The sequence below is a fragment of the Odontomachus brunneus genome, unplaced genomic scaffold, assembly GCF_010583005.1.
Source record: "Odontomachus brunneus isolate Ranch 3 - 2012 unplaced genomic scaffold, Obru_v1 Obru_scaffold_048, whole genome shotgun sequence".
Classification (NCBI taxonomy): Eukaryota; Metazoa; Arthropoda; class Insecta; order Hymenoptera; family Formicidae; genus Odontomachus; species Odontomachus brunneus.
Genome location: NW_022639498.1, coordinates 613,599 through 625,576, shown reverse-complemented (window position 1 = coordinate 625,576; position 11,978 = coordinate 613,599). Strand labels below are relative to the sequence as shown.

Genomic DNA, 11,978 nt, shown 5'->3' with positions numbered 1-11,978 from the left:
CTAAACATAGCAGATAGGATGCGAATCAATCAGGGGTCATTACACTTTGTTCGAATTCTGATTAGAAGACCTCTAGTACCGATAATTGTCAGAACATATGTACAAAATAGTGGCTCTGGAACAAATTCGCCTTAATCAATTGAAACATTCGCTTGAATGGATCAAGAATCCATTTTGAGTTTAAGTCCTTGTGTTGAAATAATGTCTCCTAGGAATTGTATCATCGTGAGTTATATATATACAAATTTGGCGATTTTATTATTTTGTAATAACAAAATACACTTTAAAAAAATTTTGCAAGACTGTGTGAAGTAGATATAAATCGAGTTGTGAAATACTTTCGTTTTTTCCAAATGTGGACTTAAATAGATGCATACGTCCCATAAGTTTGCCAAATAAATATCAACGCAAGAAGTTAAACGTTTACCTCTGTGATTCAGTATTTTCATTATTGTCTTAACCCTAGAACACCACACTTGAATGTACCACATCCATATTGTAGAAACACCAGCTATTTCTATACAGTGAAAGGTAAGACTATGAGAGAAAAGAACTTGTCTTTCCTTTACTGTGTTGCAGGTAATCCTATCTGCTGTTTAGAAGATGTAAAAAACATCGTTAAAATCAGCCTTGATGTTAAAATTCTTCATGTTAAAATAACATTTTTTTTTAAATCATTGTTTCACGTTTTTTCTGGAAAATTACATTCTTCATCTTTAACAAATAGCAATTAATTTTATAGAATACAGCGTTACAAAAAACTATAAATTTTCAAGTAAATAACTTTTTTGTGGTTAAAGAAATTTCTATTCGGTCTTTTTGCAAAATTAAATTTTTTTATAAAACCTCAATCATAATTATTGATATAGGTGTATTACTGACATTTTAGTATTCACATTAAAAAAATATCTGCTTTTCGAGGAAATATTGATCATTACAAGTTCTGGGTGCACTACTCCAATATAATGAAATCGGGACTCACAAGAAGTATAGTGTTCTAAGGATAAATGAATTTTTACTCGTTTTGTTTGATAAAATTTCACTCTCAAAAATTTAGAAAATATATATAAAAAAAGAATTCTAACGAATAACTTTTCGCTTACCCTTTCTTTGTCGTTCTTACTATCTGTATCCTGTAGGCCTTTATTTGGAAAATTCTTATTACTATCTGTAATAAAAATAAATACGCATAATCAATTAATCAAGTTCTTTTTCACTGCATCATTACTGATTTAACTGACACCTTTTATTACACCGAGAAAAAAATAAAGATATAAATTAACACGTCGCAGACGTGCGACTGATCGATTCTCAGGAGAGACCAACGTTATATAAGTGTGACAGTAACCATTTTTCATTCAATATCCACATAAACTAATCAAGTCTGTTTTACATTGTTATATAAAAAACAAGAAAAAGTGAGAAATATAGGATGGTCCGCAACGGACAGTTCCAGATAAGCAGAAATGTCGAACATAGCATATAAATATTTAATGTATACTTTGTGATGCTGTGTTCAAACAGCACAATGCGTTAAAAATATAAAAATTCATTTTTATATCTGTTTTAAGAAATATCCATTTATTACGCGAAAATTTTAATCAAAATATTTATTTCTTATTACTAAAATAATTCCGGATTATTGTGTTCTCTTCTCGGCAAAATTTTTCTCGGTAACAATTTTCATGACATCCGAATATTGCCGCAATTTTCATTACGCTGAAAAAAAAGTGATTGGATCGACAAAATTGGAGGACATTGGCCATCAAAGAAATATTGGATCTATTCAACAAAATACACGTTAATACAATAATAAATTGCGTTACTATATTACTATATCAATGCAGATATAGTGATTTCTATGCAACTTATTGTTGTGCCAACGCGTATGTTGTTGATAGAACCCGGGAAAAAAAAAGTTTATATATAAATTTTGTCCATATATGGTTATATATGATCATATATAATTATATATGTCGACATTGAAAAGAATACTATTGTGAAGATACAATTGAAGTAAATGCTTATGTTTATGATAGCCCATGATATCGACGTTTAATCGAATTAAATTTTCCTTTTTTCATTGGACAATTTTCGTTTTATATATGAACATATATAATTAGATATGATCATATATAAGGTCATATATATGGACAAAATTCATATATAATTATATATATTTATATATATTTATATATAATTAGATATAATCTTTTTTTCCCTGGATATGATATTTCTTTGATGGCTGATGACCGTCGATTTTATCTATCCAACTGCTTTTTTTCTCAATGTAGCATCAGATGACTTCTTTTGTGTAAAATTCTTGTATGAATACACATCTTTGTGTACTTGCGCTAATCATTAAATAGACAATATGCCGAAATATGTCTATCTAATGTGATTGTTCAGAGGTGTACAGAACGGTAGTAACGATCATATGACGTCAAACTGACGAATTCATCGATATTATTATACAAAGTGTCTAACGATAGTATCCCATATATCGTATACATGCAAAATAGGTCAAATCGAATATTCTCCATGTATACATTGTAAGTTAGATCAAACTAAAACCGAAAATTTCTCCACTATTTTGCAAACAACCACGTAAATTTTTTAATTATTAATTAAAGATGCGATTGGCAAATTTATCGCGTGCATCAATGTTCTTTAATTAATAACTAAAAATTTAAAAATAGCTCTTTGCAAAATAGTATAGAACTCTTCGTTCAATTTGAACTAATCTTGAAACACACGATGACAGATATCGCTGTAGCAACTCATCTACGTGCCTGATTCTTCGGCAATCTTCTTAATAACTCGAAATTTTGTGATTGTTTACAAAATAAGATGTGTTGATGCAAAATAGAATTATAATAGCTATTATTATATTATAATAGTTATTATATATGAATTTTGTCCATGCATGTAATTTTATATATGATCATTTATATATCTAATTATACATGTTCATATATAAAACAAATCTCTGAGCGGCATCTCTGAGCGTTATTTAGGGAGAGGAGAATGTCGTGAGCGTGGAGCGTCAAGTAGCTCAGTGGTTTAGAGCAGTTATCTGGCAAGCGAAAGACCCGGAATCGAATCCCGGCCTAGCAAATTGCGTTTTCGATATCTTTCTCTCTCTGGAACAAAAAGATACGCAGCTCCCGAATGCGCGAAAAGATACGCGTCCCGCCTTCCTTCTTCTATAGTTAAATATACTATTGAACGAAAAAAGAAAATCATTATTTGATTCAATTAACATCGATCATGGGCTACCATAAACAAGCATTTATTTCAATTGTACCTTCTACCACAAATAAGTTTATACTACAAGTAAGTTTATTTCAATTGTATCTTCTCACAACAGCATACTTTTCAATGTGGATATATATAATTATATATGATCATCCATGGCCATATATGGACAAAATCCATATAAACCTTTCTTTTCCGGGAAGCTACATGTACACGCGATATGGAAGACTTATCTTCAGACATCTTGTAATAAATTATCGTCGATTTTACAAAAGTCGAAAGTCGACGGTAAATATTGATTTATAAGTGATTGTCTCATATACATTACCTAATTGATTCTTACGCATACTCCTGTCGACGCTATCATCCTCTAGTGTAGATATATCGTTCAATAACCTTAGTAGACCCAGCTTGCGAACGAGTTTCTCGAAGCCGCCCATAGTTAAGCTCGTTCCATCCCCGTAGGCCTCGAAGATCTTCTTCATGAAGTACCTCTCGTCTACAGCTACATCCCTTTTTAATCTAGAAGTATTAACGGTACGCGAGTCCTCCTTAAATCGTGTGAGCTTGGAAGCCAACAGCCACTCGGTCTGCGCGAGTCGCTTCAAGAGCTCTGTATCCCTCGAGTCGTCGGCGGACGACGTGTTTTCGTTCGTCAACGTCTGTTGTCGCTGTTGTTGTATCCTCGCGCTCCCGCCGCCTTTGAAATTCTTCGCTATCTTCTTCTTAACATAGGTATCATCGTTCGCTATGGCGTCGCCGTTCATTCGGGCGTTATTATTATTACCGTTAATAATACGCCTCGTTGTATCGTTGTACCGCACAACGTCGCGCTTATTATTGCTACTGAAACTATTCACGTACGATTTGTCCCGCTCCTTCGAGTACGCCATCTCCTCTTTGTGTCTTTCTAACGTCCACAACGGTTGGCCGTGCGCCTTCAAATTCGAAGAATCGTTTCTGGTATTTGTCGAATTGTGCAGCACTGTGTTCACCACCGCGGCTGATAAGTCCGTGTGCGCCGAGCAGGGGACATGCGCAGCGCACAGCACGCACACCACACAGACGGTGACGATGTGATGTGACATGACGATGAGTCTCCTGAAAGTAAAACACAAACTTCTGAATAAATATGCGGCGCGCATATTCCACATTTGCGATGAATTCGAGTTCTCGAATGAGTTTTGGGACTCGAACTGTGAGCCTCTGGGGTTGCCTGCAACCGCACTTGTTGGAGACCAACTATGCTATTAACAGCTCTAGCTGAGCGTAACAGAAAACATTTATCTATGTGTAACGAGTTCGATAATAATATTTAATATAGATAATACGCACCGTTTAACGATACGGTTTTAACGATCAAATAACTATTGTGATAAAGGTCATTACTGCACAGAGGCACAACGGCGGAACGCAAGTAGAGGGGGAAGGTCGGGCAATTTTCTAAATATTCGTTATGGCCGATTTGTCGTTGTTTATAAATGCGCGCTCCTTATTGAACCGCGTTTAAATATATCTTGACGAAACAATCGTGGGCGCTCAATGCGATATAAATAATCATAATGAGGCTCTTGCGACTTGTGAATACAATCATCATGTGAGTAGTTTTTCAAATGGCGTATATAGTAACTCGCGGCTCTTCCACGATTGGTGATCGTAGCCTATCGGTAGCAAAATCGCTTGCATACGTGTGTTATAGTCAATCACGGATACGTCGCAAATTCGAAGTAAAACACAACGGCGTTTAGAGAAGAAAGTAACGAGAACCTTATTGGGAAACACGTGCGTACACAAAAACGTAGTTGTCACAAGGAAGCGAAGAAAATACTGAAATACCTTTATCACAATAATTATATGATCGTTTAAACTGTACGGCGCGTATTATCTATCTATACACGGTATTATCATGTAACTCATTACACATAGATAAATGTTTCCTGCTAGAACTGTTAATAGCATAGTTCAGCAGGAAATATTTATCTATGTGTAACGAGTTCCATGATAATACCGTGTATTGATAGATAATACGCGTCGTACAGTTTAAACAATCATATAATTATTGTGATAAAGGTATTTCAGTATTTTCTTCGCTTCCTTGTGACAACTACGTCTTTGTGTACGCACGTGTTTCCCAATAAGGTTCTCGTTACCTTCTTCTCTAAACGCCGTTGTGTTTTACTTCGAATTTGCGACGTATCCGTGATTGACTATAACACACGTATGCAAGCGATTTTGCTACCGATAGGCTACGATCACCAATCGTGGAAGAGCCGCGAGTTACTATATACGCCATTTGAAAAACTACTCACATGATGATTGTATTCACAAGTCGCAAGAGCCTCATTATGATTATTTATATCGCATTGAGCGTCCACGATTGTTTCGCGAACGTCAAGATATATTTAAACGCGGTTCAATAAGGAGCGCGCATTTATAAACAACGACAAATCGGCCATAACGAATATTTAGAAAATTGCCCGACCTCCCCCCTCTACTTGCGTTCCGCCGTTGTGCCTCTGTGCAGTAATGACCCATATAATACAAATAAATGATTAGAAGGTCAGACAATAAAAAATTATATAACTGATAAGAAACGAATATAAAGTAATAATAATAGTAATAACAATAACAGACGTTTATTGTTCCAAATCGTCGACTTCAAGTTGACAAAACGCATTTCCTCTCTTTCTTCGACCATCAGACCAACATCTAATACGGTACTCAATGTTCAAAGAGAGAGAGAGAGAGAGATAGAGAGAGTACTCTTATGAGAAAAACATCTTCAATTTGTCTGAAAGAGACTTTCAAATGTTTTTAATTCAGAAACTAGTTATACAAGGGTTTTAGTTCATTGAAATTTTTTATCAGCTGTGTACAAGAATTGCAACATACCACAAATTCAAGTAAATTGACTGAAAAAGTTTTTCTCATGAGAATCATATAGGGTTCTTTGTTAAACTTTCTAGATGACACGTAACTACATTACTACTACGCGAAGAAAAGTCTATAGTAAAAATTACTATAGAAAGAATTGTGTAACCACAATTCACTTGCTTGGAGACCAACTATGCTATTAATAGTTCTAGCAGGAAACATTTATCTATGTGTAAAGAGTTCCATGATAATACCGTGTATAGATAGATAATACGCGCCGTACAGTTTAAACGATCATATGATTATTGTGATAAAGGTATTTCAGTATTTTCTTCGCTTCCTTGTGACAACTACGTCTTTGTGTACGCACGTGTTTCCCAATAAGGTTCTCGTTACCTTCTTCTCTAAACGCCGTTGTGTTTTACTTCGAATTTGCGACGTATCCGTGATTGACTATAACACACGTATGCAAGCGATTTTGCTACCGATAGGCTACGATCACCAATCGTGGAAGAGCCGCGAGTTACTATATACGCCATTTGAAAAACTACTCACATGATGATTGTATTCACAAGTCGCAAGAGCCTCATTATGATTATTTATATCGCATTGAGCGCCCACGATTGTTTCGCGAACGTCAAGATATATTTAAACGCGGTTCAATAAGGAGCGCGCATTTATAAACAACGACAAATCGGCCATAACGAATATTTAGAAAATTGCCCGACCTCCCCCCTCTACTTGCGTTCCGCCGTTGTGCCTCTGTGCAGTAATGACCCATATAATACAAATAAATGATTAGAAGGTCAGTCAACAAAAAATTATATAACTGATAAGAAGCGAATATAAAGTAATAATAATAATAATAATAACAATAACAGGCGTTTATTGTTCCAAATCGTCGACTTCAAGTTGACAAAACGCATTTCCTCTCTTTCTTCGACCATCAGACCAACATCTAATACGGTACTCAATGTTCAAAGAGAGAGAGAGAGAGAGATAGAGAGAGTACTCTTATGAGAAAAACATCTTCAATTTGTCTGAAAGAGACTTTCAAATGTTTTTAATTCAGAAACTAGTTATACAAGGGTTTTAGTTTATTGAAATTTTTTATCAGCTGTGTGCAAGAATTGCAACATACCACAAATTCAAGTAAATTGACTGAAAACGTTTTTTTCATGAGAATCATACAGGGTTCTTTGTCAAACTTTCAAGACGACACGTAACTACTACTACGCAGAAAAAATTCTATAGTAAAAATTACTATAGAAAGAATTGTGTAACCAAGGAACAATCTTTAATTTATTATGTGATATAAATCCAAACAATCGATTAAGTTCATCGAGAACGTCATTGGTTTAGCCGTTACAGTCGAATAAATCTTGCCTGCGCTTAGCTAGTTTGGCAATATAAATATATATGGGCTGCGTTTGGCATTGTAAATCGAAGATGTCGGATTGTTCTTTCATCTCGAAGATGCATAGAAATGAAAAAGATGATAAAGATGAAAAAGATCTCATATCTCTCTCATTTTTATACATTTTCGAGGTAAAAGAGCAATCCGACGTCTTCAATTTACAATACCCAACGCAGCTAAGGCCGGTCTCGCGGTTTACGTAAATTATCTCGTCACTTACTACTATTGAATTCAAAAGTCATTTCCAATAAAATCATAAGTTTCATTCGTTTCTATCTTCTGTATCGTATCTGTATTGTACGCTGTTGTTTTGCACGTGTACTTAGCGCGAGACTACTTTGTCTCTTGATCCTTTCATTTCATGTCATTTATATTTTAGGAACTTTTGAACTTTACTATTGGAAATTTTTGCTATGTTTCTAGCGAGATTTACTATGTTCTTTAGCAAATTAAATGGATCTTAACAAAATAAATAGATCTTTCTGACAAGAAAATCTACGATTTTCAAAAAAATGACGGAGAGAAGTGAGAGCAACTTATAATTGATCTTACTGCGTGAAAATATGAAATTACTTGCTCGGGGCTCGAAAGAACATCCGTAAAATCAGTGATTTTTTCGCCCGTTTTTGTTCCCGCGATTTTGAAACTGAAACTGAATTTTGAAAATCTAACTTCAAATTTGTTGTCAACAAAACCCCCGAGTACGAAGTTTTAAATTATCGAACTGACATAAAAATTCATACCTTAAAGTGTATGGGTTAATGAATTTTTAACAACTTTAACCCTCCATATCTCTGTAACCAATTCTCAACTTAAAAATTTTTTATGTTAAATGTCTCATCATAAGGTATCATTTGGCACACAATTTAGTTCCAAAATCGTGGGAATAAAAACAGGCGATTCTTACGAATGCTCTTTCACATGAAAAGGTGAAGTCAAACAGTGACAAGAGAACAACTTTTTTCCATATACAATGGATAATTTAATGTTTATGGTATTTATGCAATATCGATAAAATACAATACTGAAAATATGAAAAAGATTACAGGATCCTCAGATCTCTATTTAGTATACTGGAAAGTGAATTCCGCATGTCTTTACGTAAATACGATTAACACTTCCGGAGATTATATTTTTTTAAAGCTCATGTTTAAAGTTAATAAAAATAAAAAATACAGTCGAGTAAAATGAGTACATGAGTACATAAACAACTTTATAATTTTACAAAGATTTTTCAGGGAAGCTATATAAATGCTTATTAAAAATTTACGATCTCTATTACCAAATATAAGACGACATCACGCAGTTTTGAGTCTGTATTACAAAAACTTTGTGAAAATTACAAGAATGAGAGAATTTACCAAAATATTTATCATTTCATTGGTCAATAACCAGCGAATTTGTTCATTTTAGTAATTTTCACTACGTTGTGTTAATACATAATCAATTCCCTGTTGAATTACAGTGGCGCTATCGACTTGGTGAAAATGTGAGATCACTATCGCCTAGTTACCATACATTTCCACTGGACACTTCCATAATTGAGTGACCAAGGCTATGTGAAATGCTAATGTGGAGTAAATTTAGTCGAAAACCGTAATAGGTCTTCTGGATGTACCGAATACAGTCAGAAGAACGGCTGACGAATATTGCGAGCATTATGCAAGTAAACAAGACTATAGGGAAGGTGCACGATGGCATAAGTCGAGATGGAATTGAGTTAGCAATATCTGGTCATCTATTATGAAACTCGTACGAGATCGATTTTGATCAGAATAATTCCATTTTTTCGATGGTTTGTTTTATTATAGACACTCGGATTGTTTCCGAATCGATTGGAAATTTTCCGATACCTCGGGATAAGGAGGAAAGTCAATTCCAGTCGAAATGAGCTTGCCGCGGCAGTCGAAGGCTGACGAATATAACTTAACTTTGTTATTGTATTTTATTTTTTAAATTTTGGCCAACGTTGTGTGTGGATGTGTTCAAACATATTTGGACTTTATATTTTTTGGATATACTTTTTGGATTATTCCTATCTCTGTTGATTAAAATAATTATTGTTGACAATGGACATTTAACATTAATACGTTATTAATAATAATGTTAATAAAAATATATTATCTCATATTATTACTGATATAAATAATTTCATGATATATAAAATACATGATGTATATAATAAAAATATATAAGCTTCTATAAAAAATTTTTATTTTATTAAATAACTTATTTTAAAAAAGATGTACCCTTACATGATTTTATATTAATAATATAACGTCATATATAACCATACATTAACAAACCAACCATTAACCAACCATTAACCAACATAACATTAATTATTATATAAAAATAATAAATATTGTTGATATAAAATTAAAATATTTTTAATATATTACATTAATATATTTTACTTACTTTGACGGTGTTCGATATTCACTGCCAATATTAAAAATGTATAGTTTATGTTACATATATTATAGATTTTCAGTATTGATAGTGAATATCCGAACGTAACTTTAGCGTAACATAGCTATTTCGATTGGACTTTGGTTAAACGATCCAGGATCGATTAATGACATCACAAGACTTTACTAACCAATCACAAAATTTATAAGAAAATATTCAACCAATAAACTTGAGTTTAATAACTCAGGATTGATTAAGCCAGGTTCAGTCGAATATATTACTTATCTGTCATTTTGCACCAAGACCAATATGTGTATGACTAGTTATTTTTCTAGTTATTTTTTTTTGTATTGTGATTGGTCCAAGCAGCTGTTCCATTCGTTCCTCTTGTCTCACTTAACTCCGACTGTAACGCGCAGAAAGCCGATTCCACTCAGAACTCATAATAGCATAAATGCATCAACGGAATCAAGGTCGAAAACTTATCAGTCGGAATCTCGCGTTTCCGAGCGAAATCGTCAAAAGTCCCATAATAAGTGCCTAATACTGAAAATCTGTAGTTCATATTACATTTAGATTTTCAGTACTGGCAGTAAATATCTGAACACAGCCTTTATTTACTAGCATAATGATCCGCAATGAATCGCGAATTTCGGCTCCGCAGAAAACATCCAATTTCTATTGAGCATTCAAGTGTTGCATTTTCCAGAGGACAAACCTAAATCCTTTGAAAAATTTCCGAAATTAGTGTTTTTCTCGGATCACTAAATAGAAAAGAAAGAGATTGAGAACAAATTACTTATAATTATTCTTTCATACTTCGAAATGCTGCCATTTTTTTAAATTTCGATTTTAATGCATATAATAAAAACTTATCCTCCAACACAATTTAAAAAATTTTTTTAATTTTCTTGTCCCATTTGCTTCAGATTACTACACGAGCTGTAATGTTACTCAAAAAATATTCATTTTTCAATAATTTTCGTTTAGTACTTTTATACATAGAACAACCGGAGAAATCGATTTATGTTAAAAAGAAACATGATTCTATTTAAAAAATTGAAATTAATCTTAAAATAACTTTTAAAAGATATTTTATTAACTATATTTTATTAACTATATATATTTTATTAACATAATAACATGCTTTATTGAAATCTTACAACTTTTGTTTGAAACTTTTTTCGAATAATACATTTTTTCCTAGATATTAGAGTCTGCAATACTTTATATATCCTATCCCGCTATGTTATGCCACTAATATTTTATACAATATTTGTCTGACTCGCGATCATCTTGTGCACAACGCGTATATGTACGTATAATCTATATAAAAGCATTTCTCTCTCGCGCATCATAATAAGACCTATAGATGGATCGGCTAAATATAAAGTAACGATTAACGTTACTCCACCATGAAATGACGATCCACATTTGTTACGTATTTGTAGCAAGTAATAATGGCAAACGGAAGAAAACGGGAGATAATCAATAAGATTGGAGATTATTTTTAAAAATTCGTTACCGCGCGCATGTTACTCAGAAAGTAAAGACGTTAGTTTCTATTATTTTTTACTACAAATTATGGAAATCTCTATTTATGGAAAAGGAATAGCTATTATTAAAAAGATACAGAAGAAAATTAAGAAAAATATAATAATAATGATAATAAATAAAAATCAAGTTAACAGCGAAAAGGAAAAATAAACCTTAGTATCGCTTTAATAACATTTTACTAATTATCCTAAATTAATTTAATTTAAATAATATTTTATATATCCAAGTGTTATCGCAATAATTCAGGTAAAACAGATCACTTTAATACTATAATACAGCTGAGACAGAAAAAACTTTTTCTTTACAATTTGTCCTATGTGCGTACGTTCTTTGACGATAATACAATATATAATAAATAATACAACGATAATTATTTACGGTAATAACAGCCATATAAAGTAACAATAAAAGTTATTATATATATATATATATATATATATATATATATATATATATATAT

General features: G+C 32.8%; 1 protein-coding gene across 4 annotated transcripts in view; it reads right to left on the bottom strand.

Moving 5' to 3' along the window:
• The window catches only part of LOC116844918 (zinc transporter foi-like), a 51,023-nt gene that overhangs the window by 15,371 nt on the left and 23,674 nt on the right, over nucleotides 1–11,978 (bottom strand). For 3 of the 4 annotated variants that reach the window (XM_032817058.1, XM_032817057.1, XM_032817056.1), the window contains exons 2-3: nucleotides 3,587–4,359; nucleotides 1,104–1,168 (exon numbers count right to left, since the gene is read on the bottom strand). In XM_032817058.1, coding sequence (XP_032672949.1) covers nucleotides 1,104–1,168; nucleotides 3,587–4,346 — 825 coding nt within the window. In that variant the 5' untranslated portion in view covers nucleotides 4,347–4,359. Of the gene's footprint in view, nucleotides 1–1,103; nucleotides 1,169–3,586; nucleotides 4,360–11,978 lie in introns of those variants that run through there. The other variant, XM_032817055.1, reaches the window with a different exon arrangement.